This window comes from Oenanthe melanoleuca, chromosome 4A, assembly GCF_029582105.1.
Source record: "Oenanthe melanoleuca isolate GR-GAL-2019-014 chromosome 4A, OMel1.0, whole genome shotgun sequence".
Taxonomy (NCBI): Eukaryota; Metazoa; Chordata; class Aves; order Passeriformes; family Muscicapidae; genus Oenanthe; species Oenanthe melanoleuca.
In genome coordinates, this window is record NC_079338.1 from 3,338,789 (window position 1) to 3,357,403 (window position 18,615).

The 18,615-nt window shown below is 48.7% G+C and overlaps 1 protein-coding gene across 1 annotated transcript in view; it reads left to right on the forward strand.

Annotated features, from left to right (window-relative positions):
• The window catches only part of LOC130253100 (gamma-aminobutyric acid receptor subunit gamma-4), a 38,767-nt gene extending 21,645 nt beyond the window's left edge, over positions 1-17,122 (forward strand). Inside the window, exons 4-9 of the mRNA XM_056491391.1 lie at positions 4,111-4,331; positions 4,698-4,780; positions 6,307-6,444; positions 7,867-8,019; positions 11,318-11,520; positions 12,566-17,122. Of these exons, the coding sequence (XP_056347366.1) occupies positions 4,111-4,331; positions 4,698-4,780; positions 6,307-6,444; positions 7,867-8,019; positions 11,318-11,520; positions 12,566-12,859 (1,092 nt within the window). The 3' untranslated portion in view covers positions 12,860-17,122. The remainder of the gene's footprint in view (positions 1-4,110; positions 4,332-4,697; positions 4,781-6,306; positions 6,445-7,866; positions 8,020-11,317; positions 11,521-12,565) is intronic.
• Positions 17,123-18,615: the final 1,493 nt, after the last annotated feature.

Sequence of the window (18,615 nt, forward strand, 5' to 3'; positions counted from 1 at the left end):
GAAGGGAGCTCTATGAGTAAAAACAAATATCAGAACAATGAAAGCTAGAAGGCGACTGTCTGGGATATTAATCTCTCAGCCCCACTGTTATTTAGGATTTTTCACAGACTATTCTGAGTTGGAAGAGACTAAACTATCTCTCCAGCAGAGGAAAATTGAGGAAGGTGTTTCCAGGTCTCTGAGCCCTCTGTTCAAAGGTTTTCTTCTTCTGTTGAATACAAGTGAAGTTGCAAACACCACATTTAAATCAATCATTTTATCCTAATTTAGGAGGCCATCTAAGACACGTCCATCTCATGGCTTTGCTCCTCTCTTTTGGCAGAAAGCTGAGCTCTTAACTCAGAAAAAGCAGCTGATAGATGGAACAGAGGAACCACAGAGGAGTCCCAGCCCCTCTGGATCCCACTAACTGCACCCCTGAGAGGGGTCAGCTGAGCTGAACACACAAACTTGGTAAAAACCATTTGAAAAGGATGATTTGGCAGAGCCCAGCTGTGTTTATTTGGTGTGGAAGGTAACCTGAAAGCACACACTGTTCACTTCAAATCTTGTCATGCAAACCCTGTCAGTTTTAGCTGTTGTTCTGAAACTCAGTAGCCCTAAATTATATTTGCTCTGAAACCAGGGTGGAGCTTGGTCCAGAGCAGATTTCCTAAAGCCAGATCTGCTGGAAATATGGGCTGATTCCCCATCTGTGAGGGCAGAGCAGCAGAGATAACCCAAAGAGGGGGCTCAGGGTAACACACGTGCTGGGCACAGGCTGATTTCTGAACAAGTCTCTTTTTTTTTAGATTGAAAATGTTTGGGATTTTCTTAGAAATTACTTTTCACACCGCAAACTCATAGCTTTCAAAAAATGAAAGGATTTGAGAGTGCAATGAAATCTTTTTTTATTTTTTTTTTTTCCAATATGAAATACCCCTGTCAGCTCCCCATCTTTTTATTCCCACAAACGTTCTTTTACCCAACACCATTGTTCCTATTAAATATTTTCAGGTTGTGCCATTCTCTGGAACTGTGTTTCCAGCAGCATCTGTGCTGCCCACACGAGGAAGAGCAGGGCTGATCAGGGATGTGCTGCAGTGCCAGGTGGTGACAGTGACCAAGGGCCAGCAGGGACGTGCTGAAGGCTGGGCTGGACATGAGCACACTCAGCCAGCAGAGGACACGCTGCAGGGCATCCCCTGGCACAGGATAAACTCATGTGACAGCATTTAGGGTAGGCAGCCCTCAGGGTTTGCCTTATGGGGAGTTGGATTTATTATTTCATGAGTGAGATTTGGCGTAGCGTTGCGCGCGTGCCAACGTGTGTGTGCTGCCCCACGTGTGATCCAAATGGTGTGGCCAAGCTGTTAAAGCCATTCCTCCCCACTTGGTTAGCTCCTTCTGTTGGAAACACTAAAAATGCCTGTGCTTTCACAGAGCAGTTAACAGCCTCCATGTGCTGCACAGCAGATGGTTCAGTAATGGTGGGGGCGTATTTTACAATAACCCTTTTCCACATGGGGAAATCGAGGCATTGGGAAGGCTCTTTCTGATGGCTGAGTGTCAGGGGCAGAGAAAATCTACAGGGGTTCAGGAGATGGAGAAACAGAGTTTTAGGGGCTGAGCTCACGCCAAACTCAGCTTTGATCAGTGGACTCTTCCAAGGTCAGGAAGAGTAAAAGATATTTCCAGAAGACAACCTGGACTGCTTCATATTGAGAATCCTCCAGAATCCCCCTCTAAGGGCTTTAGGAAGCTGCCCACTGGGGTTAAACCCCAACAGCTCAGCCACACACAGCTGCTCACTCATTCAGCAGCATGGGGGAGGAAGGTGGAAGGGTAAAAGTCCTCCCAAAGGCCAGAGCTCTTTTGTATAAATCTTGCCTCAGATAATTCTGAAAGAAAATACATTTGTAAATGCCAGAATTTCCCAATGGGCTCCCTACAGGGAGGCAAGGGAGCCAGCTCAGCTACTAAGTTCTGCCTCGTGAATAGCTGTGCTAATAATAGCCACAGAAATTAGATCAAACCACAGGACAGTGACAATAACAGCTCAGATTTTTCAGAAGAGCTGAATGACTTGTGCACCACACCTTTTGCAGAGTGAATGGCACAAGAGGATTCCTCCTGAAAATCTGGGCTTGAGAACAAATGCTAAGCCCCTGGGATAGCTGACCCTCCACTTTTCCAGAGTGTTAGCATTGATTATCCCAGACTTGAGTGCTGAACTTTACAGCAGGACATAACTGAGCAGCCAGCCCAGAAGTGAGATGTCACCACAGACCCCAGTTAAACACTGATAGTGACATCTAACATGAATTCATCACTGCATTTTGGTTGCTTTCTCCTACACCAGAGATATTACTTAGGAGGAGCTGTGTAAACTCATGTGAACTCAAACAGGGTGTGCAGTGATGGGGGAGAATATGTCAAATATTGTGCTATTTTGGCCCCAACGCTGTGCCAATGCTGCTTTTATTTCCCATTTTGACGTGTCTCCATCACCACATACCCTAGATCCAGGCAGTACCCAGTGTGATCCAGCACTTTCAGGTGCTGGGATGGGCTCTCCCAACCCCCTGGTGCACTTGGCTGTGAGGGCTGCTGCTGTCCTTGGCTCTGTGTCTGCTCATGTCTGCTCTGAATGAACTCTAGAGGCAAAGCCACCCCTCTGAACGTGCTGCACCTGCTGTCCCCACTCAGACATCCATTAGGACCCTGTCCTTGTCACCTTTGCTCATCCCTGTGTCCAAGCATCAGCCCAGAGGGTGACACAGCTGCCTGATGGCAAAACCTCTTCCCTCCCCATCTCATTCCTATGCAAGGGACGTGCTGGGGACCCATCCCTCCTCTCTGTTGGCTGCCAGGGGAGTGAGGAAGGTGGAGTGGGGCCCCTGCCCTGCCCTGCCCTGGACAGGACACGCTGTCCCAGGGAGAGCTGCAGCTATTTTAGCAGCTGGGCTGGAGGAGCCGGTCGGAACCAGCAGTGAGGGCAGCACGGGGAGGATGTGCTGCAGTCATAAAAATTCCACCGAGATAAATCAATAGAGGGCGGAGGAGAATGAGAGGGAGGGATGGCAAAGTCAGACTCTCTTCATCTCTGCACACAAAAGAGAGGGAGGCAGTGGGGGTCGTGCAGGTTCAGCAGGAGTGAAAGGGACCTGAGGTCGCGTCAGGAGCTGTCAGGAGCAGGGACTGCACTGGGGGAACTGGGTCTGGGGTCTGGTTCAGACTTGTTCCTGCATGGCATTAATTAGCAGCTTCTCAGGCAGGCTGAAAAAGAGTTAAAGGAGCAAACTGACTTGCAGCAGCGAGCAGCAGAGTGGTGGGCTAATGGTGTGGGCTACTGCCAGTCCAATCCAGGCAGGAGCTGCCTCCCAGAACTGCCAGTTATCCATGAGCTAGGACACACTCTCCTACCAAGACTGAAGGTCCTTATTATGGTGAAAAATCTCTCTTCTGTCAGTAAAAGACACAGGATTTTTTAACTGGTTGCACCCAGAGCTGGGACCATGCAGCCCCAGCTTTCTTTTCTAATCTCCAGCAGAAGATATTTGCCCAAGGACTCACAGTGCTCTGAGTTTTCATATGAACCCTTTGCAGTGCAAGTCCTGTAGCAAGGGGTTGATTGTCACTAGCTTTATGCACAGCACTACTACTGCTCTATGTACAAATTAGGTGTGTGGGACAGGGCTGGCTGTACCCCAATAAAAAACAGAAAGAGCTGCCTGCTTGCCTTCTCTGCTAAGCTGGTGAGCAGCTTTCCCTGCCTGTGACTGAAAGGTGTAGCTGAGCTTAAGGCTGGGTTCAGCCAATGTCCACACTGCCCCTTCGTGCCTGTGCTTAAAGGGAATATTGAGTTCTCTGCCAAGAGGAAGCCCAAGGTCTTGTTTGTATGATCCTGGTTTTGCAGGAAAGGGCCAGGCTCAGCCCACCAGTGAACACAGAGTCCTGGGCTCTTCCTAAATGTGCCACGGATGTCCTGGAAACCTGTCAGTGTTCACCGACACCAGCTCCCAGACTGAGAAAATAAATATTCTGTTTGACTGCCTGCAGAGCAGAGGAGCAGGCTCTGCTTGGCCTGAATGCCTCCCAAAGCTTGCCCTTCTTCCTTGCCTTTGCCAGGAATACACCATTGACATCTTCTTTGCCCAGACGTGGTACGACCGGCGGCTGCGGTTCAACAGCACCCTGAAGGCGCTGACGCTGAACACCAACATGGTGAGCCGCATCTGGATCCCAGACACCTTCTTCAGGAACTCCAAACGGGCTGATTCCCACTGGATAACCACTCCCAACCAGCTGCTCCGCATCTGGAACGATGGGAAAGTGCTCTACACGCTCAGGTACCCCCAGCAGGCTCTGCCGCGGGGAGGGAACAAAGATGGACAAGTGGTTCCCCAAACTAAAATCCTTTAAAATGGTGTCTTGGTCAGTCCAGCTGCTTTATTCTGTTAATAAACATTTGGCTCTTTGCTCCCATAACTTCTCACTTCCATAAACAGAAGGGCTTTTTGAAGGTGAAACTTAGATGTTTTTCCTCACCTTGAAAATACCAGAAAGTATATTTTTGGTTTGGAATGTTCCTGCAAACAGACTGATCTTCAGCAAATTAGTTCTCAAGGAAGTGAGAATGCCTCTGTCACATTTAGGTGTTGGAATCAGCCCATCTTCACCAGCTCAAAATCTCTTTCCCTCTCTCCCTGTCTCAGGCTGACAATCGAGGCTGAATGTCTGCTCCAGCTGCAGAATTTCCCAATGGACACTCACTCCTGCCCTTTGGTTTTTTCCAGTTGTGAGTATACACATTTTAAAGACAGCTTTAGAAGGCTAGAGAAACCTCAGTGGAGTAACTTTTCTGGGGAAACCACCCTCCCTTTTAGGTACATCTTTTCACCTAATTTCTATGGCACCCTTCCTGAGCCATTACCCTTCATGGCCTGAAGCATCCTCCCACTCCTGGGCTAGCAGGGGTCATCAGGGACAGACTCACATCATCTCTGAGTTTCCCCTTAATTTGGGTGGATGGTTGGAGGAGATTATTTCACTGACCTTGTGGTCACTCCACACAGAACACAAATATATATCCTGGTGGACAAATGGCACCTTGTCCTGCCTTGCATCTTCCACCTTCTCGCACTCTCTGAGCGAGGTCTGGAAATGTTCTGCTCTAAAGGAAAGTTACTCAAACCTCCTCTTGCAGTCACTACTCATCCAGACTCTTCAGCAGAGAGAGCTTCTGATGTTATCACATCTCCTCTGGTAATTTTGCAGGGAGCCTTTCTGCACCAAGAGATCCCTGTCCTCGTGCGTGGGTGGGAAATCTGATTTAATCATCTGAGCTCAGGTTCTCCTGCTTCCCCTGCCACTGAAGGGATGCAGCTCAGAGCTCTGAGGTGCTTCAGAAGGAGGCAGCATACTGAGATCTCAGCCCTTCATCTCCCACCACCCCTCATTCTTTGCTAATTAATGTGCATGCTGTACACGCTTGATAATTAGAAACACACTGCTAGTTAGCTGCCAAGCTCTTACTCCATCCTCCTCCAAGGGAGTTTCTCCTAGGTCCCTGCTTCACAGCAGGCTGGTTTCTTTGTCAAGAAAGCCAGAGGCAGGAGAAGCTGTGCTGCAGCCTGCAGGACCAGTTTTCTTCTCCATGGAGACTTCACCCCTTCTTTTCCATAGATCAACTCCCAGGCAAGAGGTACAGGGAGCAGACAGAGCAGGCAGAACCATGCTGGCAGCTTTGCATTCCCAGTGTACTCATGCCTGGGCACTCATGAGGTGCCAGCTGCCCCAGGGAGCTGAAACCCTTAAAGATTTCAGGCTGGTGGAGTCAAATTCACAGAGCAGTGGGGGCTGGAAGGGGCCTTTGGAATCATCTAGAACAGTCCCACTGACAGGCAGAGCCACCTAGAGCAGGCTACACCTGTGTAGTGCAGCCAGGTGGGGTTTTGAAACCAGAGTTTTGACTCCAAAATTATGGGAGGGAGACTCCACAACCTCCCTGGGCACACTGTTCAGTTGCTCTGCTACCCTCAAAATTCTTCCCCAAACCAGCAGAGTCCTCTTGGACCAGCCCACACCTCATTCCCAGCAGTGCAGTCCTTAGAAAGGCTCCGTTTCTGGCAGTGCCTTGCTTCTGGCAGTGCCTTCCCCACCCCCAGGACCTGAAGCAGCTCAGGAGGGGAGATGCAGTCCCTACTCCCATTCCACGTGGGAATCTGCACAGAAGGCACCAGGAACTGCCTGGAGGGTTCATGTTTGCAGCCAGGGTGGGGTACAGTGCATGCTGTCCCAGTGATGCTGGATGGATTTTCCCAGATGGATACCCCCGGGAGGAGATTGTCTATCGCTGGAGACGCTACTCCATCGAGGTGTCCGACCAGCGCACCTGGAGGCTCTACCAGTTCGACTTCACAGGGCTCAGGAACACCTCAGAGGTCCTCAGGACTGGGGCAGGTGAGGCAAGGGGAGGCGGCTCCACTGTGCTGGAGACCTGGTGGGGGGAAAAAGAGTGGGGCAAGAAGGTTACAACAGCGTGGTTAAATAAATAATCTAAAAATGAAGTGATGGGTCTTGGCTAGAGGAAGCAGAAGTGATAGGGATGAAGGGTGAGGGGAAGATGGAGAATGGAGAAGCCAGAACCACTGACATCTGTGAACTTGGGGTGACAGTGCTCTGAATTAACCTATCCCTAATTGAAGGGCCAGGAGGGAGAGGAGAGGGAGTTTAAATCCCCTCTCATTGCAGTGTGTGCATGCTGTGTAATCTCTGGCTGATGCTTATGATTGGAATGAGGGTGGAGAAACCAGAACTTGCAGGTCTCAGTGTTTCCCTCTGTAAACTCCTGTCAGGCTGATGAACACCTGAACTGTGCTTTAAGAGACAGGGGCAAGGCTGCATGTGTGAAGAAACTAAGTAATGGAAGCCCTTCAGCTCCTCCTCCTCCTCACAATAGCTCACATCCCCTTTCCTTGCCACAGACAACTGAGGAAAGCCTCTGGATTCCTGCAGGTGGGGTGAGCTCATACTTTTAAGCCCTCTGAAAAGCAAAGAGCAGAGCTTCTCCCACTCTGCAGAAGCTGCTGCTCTCAACAGTGGCAGCCAAGGTAGAAAGGCAGCACAAACTGGGACAAGAAGTGAAAGTGTCTTGAATGCACCTGTGGACCTCTGATGTTTGTAATTCTCTTTTTTTTGGTAATTGCTTGCAAGCTTCATCTTAACCCCAGAGCTGTCAGGTGGCTTTCTTCCAATACTCACTGTGAGCCTCTGAAAAAAGAGAGAACCACCACTGTAAGTTGCCAAATGAGCAATTAGGATGTGCAGCACCACATGCCTTTTCCAGAGGCAGAAGCAGACTCTCAGTGGAAGTGATTGAAGGACAGTTCCTTTGTCACAGCTCAGGTAGTTCGTTAGCAAGCCAGGCCATGCAGCCTGGCACAGCCAAAGAGCTTCTATAGAAAAGAAACCCTTGCAGCAATCAGCTGAAGATAAATGCTGTCTGCAGTTCCTTCCCTGAAACTTTTCCAAACTGTGTGCTTTTCAGAGTCCTTAGCCAGGCCAGTATGAGTGCAGCCTGGTGGCCATATGGACAGCCAAGCAAACAGCCAGCTGGGCAGCCACCAAGTCAGCTCCTAAATGAGTCACAAAGACATCAAGCAGGACAGCTACACAGCCAGCCAGGTAGCCCCAGAACCCACTAGTAACAAAACCAGCCAGCCACGTGAAGCTAACAACCTGGGCAGCTACAAAACCTGATGGACAGGCACTTAAAACAACGAGAAAACCTCACCAGAAACTCCAAATTCTGGAACTTTGCTGATTGTCCTGCTTCAGGAAGCCCCATGCTATGATTCCAATGTCTCTGTTGCTTTTTCCTAGGGGAGTACATGGTGATGACAGTTTCTTTTGACCTGAGCAGGCGTATGGGTTACTTTGCCATCCAGACCTACATTCCCTGCATCCTGACTGTTGTTCTTTCCTGGGTTTCCTTCTGGATCAAGAGAGACTCTACGCCAGCCAGGACATCTCTGGGTAAGAGGCAGGATGATGCATGTCTGATGCTTGTCAAACTCTGTCAGGCAAGCAGACTGCCAGTGCTGGGCTACAAAATCTCCTGAAGCACTTTGCAGTTTTCTGGCATTTTTGAGCTCACCAGAGAATATTTCACTCCTTCAGCTTCCTGTGTGTAACATTCCACAGCTCAACCAAATCTCCAGCTGTGCTGGCTTTGCCTGCTGGGTTATCTTGGGCTCCATCTGAAACCCAAGAACAGCCTTTCCCAAGCTGACAATGGGATATTCTGGTGCACCAAAAGGGACAGGGAGGGGCTGAGCTGTGGCATTGCAGTGCTGCCCAAAGGGCTCCTGTCACTTGCACACTTTCCACGTTTCCTCACAACTTTTCAAGGTTTCTGTGCAGGGCTGCTGACAGCCAGGTTGTAGGGTTAATAGGCAAAGTTGCTTGGCTGCATCCACAGAGTCCCAGACTCTGGCAGGAGCTGGAAGCTCTGTAGGTACAACCTTTTTCTGTCAGCCACCCCACAGGACCCAGAGAGTGACAACAGCTCTGCCTATACAGGTTTTCTCAGCAAGCTGCAGTGGCTCCTTGAGGCAGGAGAAATGTTTCTGTTGGCTGGATGCTGCTCTGATGGGTGCTGGGGAGATCTTTGTGAGTCTTTAATACCCTTTGGCTGCATCTGCATTTTGCAGCAAGCTGTGATTCCCAGTGCTGTCCCTCTTATCAGCCCCACTGACTTTGCCTTTAATTGGAGGCAGCATTCCCAGCCCTGCCTGCAGGTCTCTGTGGGCATGGAGAGGAGAGGAGGGACCATCAGCTATTCAGAGCCCATCCATGATGGCCATGTCTCCCCACCTCCCTCTCAAGATTAATTAGTCTGGTGCTCATGGAGAAAGGAGGAGGAGGAGGGTGTCATTTCCAATGAAGGTGTGCCATAGTCTGTGGCTGGTAAAGGAATGAATAGCAAGAGGAAAATGTGCACGGCTCTAGTGACTGTCTCAAAAAACAAAGGCAAGTTTCCCCAGGAGAGGGGCCCCCCTCTATGGGAAGGGATTACAGCCCATGAAGAATAATGTATTCTCTCCACAGCCCCTGTTGTACTTAATACAAATGATCCCCAGCACATTTCGAGCCTGCCAGCCTACATTAGGGAGATGTAAACTGGACCAGTTCCACTGGCACTTCAAAAACTGGGGAAGTCACATCACATCTGCTGATGCAAGTATGGCAGGAAAACATGAGAATCTTTTGCCATGCTCATCCCCAGAGCCACTGAGGCAACCTCAGGAAAGGGTGGCAGGTGGATTTAGGTGGATGCTAGAGAAGGAGAAACAGGAGGATTCCTGCTTCTTCCCCACATCCTGAAAATCAGTGGATGAGATCACAGCACCAGCTCCTGTAGCTGGTCCTGTGCTGGCTCCTGGCACTTCATCTCTGGAAGCAGAAACGTGAGCATTGCTGCTTCTGCAGAAACAATTCCAAGCCCCACTCATGTCAGAAGAAATTCCTTATCACCTCCTACACACTTGCCCTCTGCATCAAGGAGTGGATGGATTGTGAAAAGCTGTCTCTGAGGAATAGCCAGGGGCAGATTGGAAATGTATGGGTAGGAATTGGACCAAGGAAATAAAGGGAACCTTGTGATTGGTATCTCCTACAGGGCAGCCTGATGGCCAGGGAGCAGAACAGCACTGGCAGATTTTTTCCAGGACATTTTCCAAAGAGCACAAGGGCTCTCAATCCCCAGGTGTAAGAAATCAGGAAAGGAAGGCAAGAGACCATCCTGGATGTGTCAAGAGCTTCTGGTCAGACTAAAGGGCGAGAAGGAAATGCACAGGCAGTGGAAGCAGGGACAGGTATCCTGGGAGGAGGACAGGGACACTGCCCAGTTGTGTAGGAATGGGGTTAGGGATGCAGAGGATACTAACAGGGGCTTCTCCAGGTTTGTCTGCCAGAGAGGGAAGATCAGAGCAGGTTGAATACAACTGGAAAACTGGTTAAAATGGATGAGAAGGAGGCTGAGGTACTTTTTCTTGACTCAGTCTTCACTGGCAGCCTCTCTCCCCAAATTCCACAGTGGATGGACTGCAAGACAGGGACTGAAGCAGCAAAATCCCTCTCACTGCAAGAAAAGATCAACTTTGAGACCACCTGAAGAACCTGAACATCCATAAATCTGTGGGACCTGACATAATACATCCCAGAGCATGGCCAATGTGGTTCCCAAGCCACTCTCCATGATACTTGGAAAGTCATGGTAGTAACCAGAAAAGGGGAAATACTGCACCCATTTTTTCAAAGGGTAGAAAGGAGGACCCCAGGAACTACAGACCTTTCAGCCTCCCCTCTGTGCCTGGGAAGGTCATGGAATAGATCCTTCTAGAAGCTCTGCTGAGGCACATGGAGGACAGGAGGTGAGGGCATCCCTGCCTGACCAACCCAGCCTCATGCAGAGCCTGATTTTCTCACTCATTTACCAGTCCACACTGATGGCCTGTGTGATACCTGAGTCCTGAACATCATTCTTTTTCATAGAGCATTGTCAGAGGCTCCTCAAGACCAGAGTCTGCCTGAGCAGAGCCAAAATGGAACCAGACAACCAGAGTAGAGGGAAAATGGGAGTGTTTTGAGGGTGGATGCATGTAGAAGACAGAAGTTCTCTGTTGGAAAAGATGAAGCAGAGGAATCTTGCAAATATGAATGCTCAGATTCTGGGAATATAGAAACCATGAACAAAATTGAAATGAAAGCCACATTTGAGATACCAAGCCTTAGTTACTGAATTACCATGAAACAATAGGATGGCTCCTGAAGGTAATCCTCTCCTGACAAAACAATGCCCTCTTCCAGAGAGCAAGACCAAAGGTCACAGAAAGACTTGCCAGGGTCCAAAGATTAGATCTTAGAGTCTAAAATGTAACACATTCTGCTAATATAAGGATTCCTATAGGCTCTATGTAAATGCTATAGAATTTGTATCTTGTACTACATTGGTTAATGGAAATTAGAATATTCATCATGGAAGATTTATTGTATTGTAAACGGGAAATCGCTCTCTTTACTCTCTTACTCCTCTTCCTCTCTTCTCCTTACTCTTTCTTTTTGCTCTCTTCTCCCTCTCCTCTCTCTCTCCCCCCTTTTATCTCTTTTTTGTCCTGCTCTGGGGCTGTGCTGGGCAGCCCCTAGCAGCGTCTTTTATAACAAACTGCGCCTGTAACCTTTAGCTTTAACAGAGCGTTTGAGTTTTGTCCCTACCATCTACCCCGATACAAAGACCCCTGCAGACTCCAGTTCTCCTTGTTTTCTCTCCCAGGCATCACGACTGTGCTCACCATGACCACCCTGAGCACCATCTCCCGCAAGCACCTGCCCCGAGTTTCCTACATCACAGCCATGGACCTCTTTGTCTCTGTGTGCTTCATCTTTGTCTTTGCTGCTCTCATGGAGTATGCCACGCTCAACTACCTGGTGGGAAACAAGAAACCACTGGAGCACAGCCACAGGAAAGCCAGGCTGGTAGGTGACAGGGGCCAGCAGAGGTGGAGGATGTTAAAACCCCCAGCTATTTAAAAATATCCTGCCTGAGCCTGCATTGGAAACTCCTGATGTGGTTTAGTGCCTGACTCACACTGAGTTCATCCAGTCCTCAGACCTCTCAATGTTCTGGGCCTGAGAGGTGAGACACAGCCAGAAAAAAGCAGCTGAGGCTCCCTTAAAACAAGGAAGCCCCTGTCAGAGCCAGGCAGTCTGTGCTGTCTCCAGAATTGCTGGAGAGCTTATCAGAACAGTTCAAAATGACTCACATGACTGAATGCAAATGCCATTAAGACACCTGTGTCTGGATTACAGAGGTGTCTTAAGTCACAGAGATGCAGAAAATGACTTTTTATTTTGTGGTCTTCCATCAGAGGACCTCTCGAGTGTGGGGATAGTGAACCCGTGGTGGTCATTATTCTCTTCATCCTCATCCTCTGTCTGAGTTCATGGCAGGTACGTTGACATATTAACTGGGCCAGAACTGAAACAGAAAGAGGACACATCTCTTCTGGGCCAGGCTCACTTCCCAGCACATCTCATATCCCCCCACCCTCATTTCCCAGGGTGGACAGAGCTCTTCCATGAGGCTCAGGATGGGCCAAGAGGAGGCACACAGCTTTTCTCCAGTAACTGCAGCAGCCAGCAGACACATCTGGGCTGTGTGCTGTGTCTTCAGAGACAGCTGAGCTCAGGGAAATGAGCAAAGAGGCCAGAACAGATCGAACAGGTCGTGTTTCTGCACTGACTATTATTGGCACAGATGGGGAATCAGTGCAATCAGAGCTTTTCTGTGCCCTGGGGTGCCAGAAGAACACTCACAGTCATGCAGGGAGCTGCCGTTCCCCCAGTACACACACGCGGTGATTCACAGCCAGGTGCAGAGACTGGGGATGATCAGTCATCCCTCTCCACTGAGCTGCACCCGTGATGGGCTGATCTATCACCACTGGGGTGGGGGTGGTGTCCAGAAGGTGTTTTGCTGCCTTTTCCTGCCCTTTAACCTGCCTGCCTGTCCCCCTCGCAGCCGCCTGCCGGAGCACAGGTGATGCCAACCTACACCGCCATCAACATCAACCACATCATGCACTGGCCCCCGGAGATGGAGGAGGAGGAGGATGAGGACCCTGGCTCCCCGTGCCTGGAGGGGAAGGAGTGTGAGAGGTTCTTCTGCTGCATCGAGGACTGCCAGACGGGAATGTGGCGCGAGGGGCGGGTGCGCATCCACATTTCCCGCCTGGACTCCTACTCCCGCGTCTTCTTCCCCACCGCCTTCCTGCTCTTCAACATCGTCTACTGGATTGCCTATCTCTATCTCTAGCCCTCCTCTGGCCTCAGCTGGGCTGGACTGGGCACCAGCAGGGGCTTCTCGAGGAGCACAGAGAAAGTCTCCCCTGCTGTAGCCAGCTGTCAGTCCGAACAACCCGACCTGGTGATTCCCTCTTCCTGCTCTCTCATCTCTTCTGAGAAGAACCAAACAGCTTTTTTTTAGCCTTCTAACATATCTTTTTAGAGAATCTACCCTGCCCCTGACAACCCTCTCTCCAACACCACCAGCATTGTACTCCTTGTAAGATTACTCAAAAACATCCTATTCCCATCTCAAGCATTAGGGATTTTGTCAAAAACAAAAGCCTTAATGCTTTTCATTTTTCCATCCAATCCTACTCCAAAATTTCAAGAGAAGTGATGGCAAATGGAGTTTTCTGCACAGTTATTAAGACTGCAAAGGAAATAAAATACATCTCGCTACTTCTGCACCACTTCCACCAGAACAGATTTTGTGGGGTGCTAGAAGCTCAGAAAGGTCAGAAGGAAACAGCGTGGAAAAGGACAGCAGTGCAGCTTTTCCCCAGTAGCTGAGCTTGGCTGAAACGTTTTGGGCCTGCCCAGACATCTGATGGTGGCACTGAGGAGAGGATGGAGTTGCTGCAAGCCTCCCCCAGCTCCCTGCAGAGCATCTCTGAAGCATTCCTGACGGATCACTCCAGGACACCCACCCACTGAGGCACTGCTGATTCCACCAGACGGTGATGAAAAGCATTCACAGGCTGGGAAGTTGCTCCACCTGCCTTGGAGCAGACTCTTCACGGCCCAGGGTGACATTCCTGCTGCATGACCAGGACTGGGAGCAGGCTCTGCAGTTGGGCAGGGCCAAAAGAGGGAGGAAATCTTTGTGAGGAAGGCCAGAAGAAGCCTCCTGAGCCAGTTGTGGGGTGGTTTCCTTTGACCTGTGAATCACAGAGGGGCAGTGCTGTCCCGCGTGGTGACACTCATTGAAGCCATCAGATCTGTGCTGGGTAGTCAGTGCCAACCTGAGGAAGGGGTACAGGAACAGGAACACACAACCACCAGTGAATTCCTGCAGCTCAGATGTGTTCCCTTCTTTATTTTATTCATGATTGCATAAAACAAGAGTTTTCACCCTACCTGGATGACCCCTCCAGCTGCCATCATCCCTTGGCCTGTTTCCTCACAAAATCAGGAAATGGAGTGAGTTGTCCTTGATGGATTTTAAGAAGGACAAGCATAATGAGGTGGTCCCATCTTGAAGAGGTGGAGAAATGCATAGCACAGTTTCTGCTGGGGAGAAACTGCATAATAAGGAAGAGGAAGCTCAGGCCCAAGGTCCATAATGTGCCACCTGGCTGCCTCCCCATTCACACCAGCTGCTGATGTGGCCCACAGCATGATTGTGAAAAGCAGTGGGCTGATAATAGTTACTTACTGTGTAAATTAGAAACAAAAAAAAAGATCTTTTTTTAAAAAACAGCATGTTTAGGAAAAAAAAATAGAATTTAAAAGGCTTGTCAAAAGGAAAAAGCTGGCATGGCTGCAGAGGAAGAGTTAGGAAGGTCTGGCTCTCAGGACAGCTAACAGGAGGTTTCACGTATTCTTGGAGAGCAATTTGATCTGGTTTAAAGATGGATTCTGACACTGTTAAATCTGATCAGAATTAAGAAGTGTCATGTTTAATTCATTCACAAATGCAGCCTTACCTGGGCTCCAGATGAACAGCTAGAGCATCTTATTAAGAATACAATAGTACAACACTCAGCTAAGTATAACCTAATGGGGTCAGACCAGCAGAGCTCTGAAAGGGGAAATTGTGCCTGTCTAACCTGCTGCAGTTCTTTTAAAATACCAAGGAAGAGATAAAGGTTACTCAGAAGCATAATTTGCTTAGCTGCTCCGACAGCTTTTGAAAGGGAGGAAAGAAATTGTGGCGGGCGGTTCTAACTGAGGAAATTGATTTAGCAAAAGAATTATTAAGGAGGTTCTAATTAGAGGAAATTAACTGAGGAGAGGGGGGGAAAAAAAGAATTGTTAAGGAGGCTCTAATTAGAGGAAATTAATGTTTTAGAGAGAAAGACACAGAGAGGGAGAAGTCTAAGAAAAGAATCAAAACAACTTGCAGACAAGGGAAGCTGCTGGGTGACAGTGCCGACTCCCAGCCAAGCTGGTTGATGCTCTGCTCCCAGTAGCAGATCCTTATTAGATGTAGCAACAGAAAAACCTCCTATGACTCAGCCCTACACCGACAGGGAGCTGGATTAAACAGGGTCCTGTGATCTCCGTGGCGAGCCAAAAGGAAAGAGCATCCCGGATTAAAACCGGCAGACTCTGAGCAAAGCACAGCCTCACATTTGGGGAGGCAGCTGTCGGGGGTGCGTGGGAGGGGACACCCCGTGGAAAACCATATTTGCCAGATACCTCCTCGACAGGATGGTGGCTTGAAAGGTGTGCAGGCAGTGGAGGCTGAATGCAGGGAGAGAAATGTGGAAGGGGAGCAGCTGAGAAGAAGGAGGGTGGAAGGGAAAAATTGACAGCCCTGTGCAGTGGAGCCTGAGCAGCTGCAATTTGCTGTGGTTTTGGTGAACACACATGATTATCATGGGCACTGAGAACAGACTTCAGCCCTTACAGCAGCAACTTGTTGGAATTAGACCTTTTACAAAATCAGCTAGGAGAGAAACAGGGTGTAGAAAAACCTAAGAGGATGACAGGGACCCGGACAAAGTAGACTTGAAAGATTGTAAAAATTCACCAAAAATAGATAAAGCCAACACACACCCAGGTAATTTAACCAATGATGGAGGATTTGACAGAGGAAAATAGTCTAGCGTGGGCTGGAGCACAAGGAAGCTGATTACTAAGGCTGGGGAAGGAGGAGGGAGGGGGCTTTTTGGCTTAGGGAAATCTGTGCCCATCATCCACAGCACAATAAATAAAGGCATGCACAAATTCAATCACGGTTTTTAATTTTCTATAGTATCTAAAAAAAAATAAAAATAAAAAAAAAAAAAAAGGAAAGCTAAGAAAAGCCAAAAAGAAAAAATCTGCCATTCTTTTGGAATTGCTTTGCAAGGGTCCATTTTCCTTATAAAATGGTTTTCCAGCTGTCAGGAGGGAGCCCAGGGCACAGAGATTCAGTAGCCATTCCCTGCTCAGCATGGCTCTGGAACTCGAACCCCTCTGTGCCCTCCTAGGCTGGCACTGGACACAGACCCAAACCAAAGCCATGGGCTGAGCTGTGCTGCTCTGGGCAGGGAGAACAGAGTCGCCAGAGCTGCTGCAAAGCTCTCAGGTTGCTTCAAACACCTGGGTGGCTGTGAAGAGGGTCAGTCTCTTCTCCCACATAACAGTCTCTTATCCCAGCATAAGAGAAAACATGCTCTAGTTGTGCCAGGGCAGGTTTAGGTTGGATATTGGGGGGGAATTCTTCACTGGAAGGATGGTCAGGCTGTGGAACAGGCTGCCCAGGGAAGAGGTGGAGTCACCATCCCTGGAGGTGTTTAAAGGATGTGGGAGATTTGGCACTTGGGGAGATGGTTTGATGGAGTTCTTGGCAGTGTTAGATTTACATTTGGACACTGTGATCATAAAATGTCTTTCCCAACCTTAATGATTCTGTGATTCTATCACTCTACTATCCTAATATCTAATGATGGGGACTGGAAACCATGATCTCAGCATTTATGTCTTGTGGCCTTTGTTTGGAATATAAAAGGAAATCAGGAAAAAGGCTGATTTTTTTCATTTCTCTGCCTCCAATTCCTATTCTTCCCCTCTGAATTATGCTGCATAAGGAACCATTTTTAGCCTGTATGATCTTCAGGAGAGGGATTCTGTTACTGTGTGTTTGTACAGGGGCTGGCACTCTGGGGCTTGGTCCTTAACTTAGATTTCTGGATGCTTCTTATTATACATAATAAACAACATTATACACTTCCCATCCTCACCACTGTCTATCTACACCTTGTAAGAATGGTAAAAATTGTCCCCTGTCCCCCTCCTGATGGGATTACTGCAGCTGGTTAATTTATTTATTGCCCCAGAGAAAACTATCTTGTTGGAAAGCAGGGAAAAATGTCACTGATATCTTTGATGGGCGGTGGATATTTTTGGGTTTGTTGTTTTTCTTTAGGAAAGGCAGAAGCTGCTTCAAGCCAGCCCTGCTCAGGAGCAGCCTCAGCCATTTAAAGTCATTATTTGTAAAGCAGGAGAAAGCCTTGCTTGTTCCAGCCTGTTGCCATTGTAAATAAAATATCTGATGTTTCCCCAAGTGTCTTGGGGTGGAGGAGGCTGGGCAGTGATATTTGGTGGGTTTTATTTCAGCCTTTCTATCTCCCCATTTGTGCTGGTGGCTTTTGGAGGATCATAACCCAAAGGATAACCCCAGCTCTGGAGATGGCCTCACTCAAGGGCCACCCTCCTGTCCCTGGGCTCACACAGCCACATCTGCAGCACTTTAACATTTTAATCATTCTATTAACCCCACTTTTGATGCCAGTGGAGGTGTTGTTATTTGTCACTGAGGCACAGGAAGATAAGGTGCTGCTTTCTGGGGCAGAGAAAGCCCAAATGGAGCCCCTCCAGCTCTCCCTGGCACACTGTGTATCCCTCTGAGATTTAGCAGGTCCCAAAATGTTAAAAACATCAGGTCATGAACGGGGAGGGAAGGGGGAGAAGAGAAAGTTATATTAAGTCGTTACTTTTTATATTCCTAATATACATTCATTATAATTTGTCTTCCTCTTAATGCCTCAGATTTGTAGGCCTTGGGAAGATTGAATTTAAGGAGAATGAGAGCGGCAAAAAATCAAAAATCTTCCAAGCTGTGTGCCTCAGGGTGAGGGGGGAGACACAAAAATCTCCTGCCTGCATGGGATGGGAGCTGCTTCCCCTTATGGAGAAATGGTTCCATCACACAACCTCTGGCAGCTCACAAAGGGCAGGATCTGGGGAAGAACACACCTTGTCTCCCAATTCTCCCATCAGAGTGGGTGAGGAAACCCAGATACCCAAGGGAAATCCTATTGCCTGCAGACCTCCAATTAAAAAAAAAAAAAAGGAAAAAAAAATTGTTTTTGGTTTTTTTTTTTTTTTAATTTTTTGAAGGATTATGCATGAGAAAATTGACTCAGTTTTCCATCAGAAGGACTCTCAGGTATTTCAGCTTGGTTTTCCATTGCTGTTGATGCTTGACATGATTTTACCCCTCTCTATTTGTTTTTTCTGCTTCTACCCACATCTTCCAGAAAAAGCAAATAATAGTCTGGGCCCTCTGTCCCAGCCACACTTCTGGCACCATCTGAGCCTGTGAGAACAATGCAGGGTAGAGGAGAGCTGGGAAGCCTCAAAAGCTGCTCTGAGCAGGTCGGCATAGCAACATCTCCAGGGAAAACGTTCCATGGGGTAATTTCCATTGGCTTCAAAGCCCACTTGGGCTGCTGGAGTGGTATAAAAGGGACTCAGAAAAAGCCTGTTAATTAGGATTATCAGCTTCAGGAACATCAAGCCGCAGTGCTCTGAGCTGAGCCATTTATCTGAGAGAGCTCGAGGCTCTTGACTGCCTCCTTCACAAGGCACAGGACCCCACGTGTCAAGGCAGACAACTCTGAAATCAGATGGCAGAGCCATCCATGAGGGAAGGGCCCTACCCTGGCTGCTGAATGGCTCTGCAGCCCCTCTCCTGTGCTCACCCCACTCAAGAGGCACAGACCCATCTTATCAACACGAGTTGCACGTGCTGTGAAACCCACAGGGCAGGTGCTGGGTGCCCCTGGGTGAGAT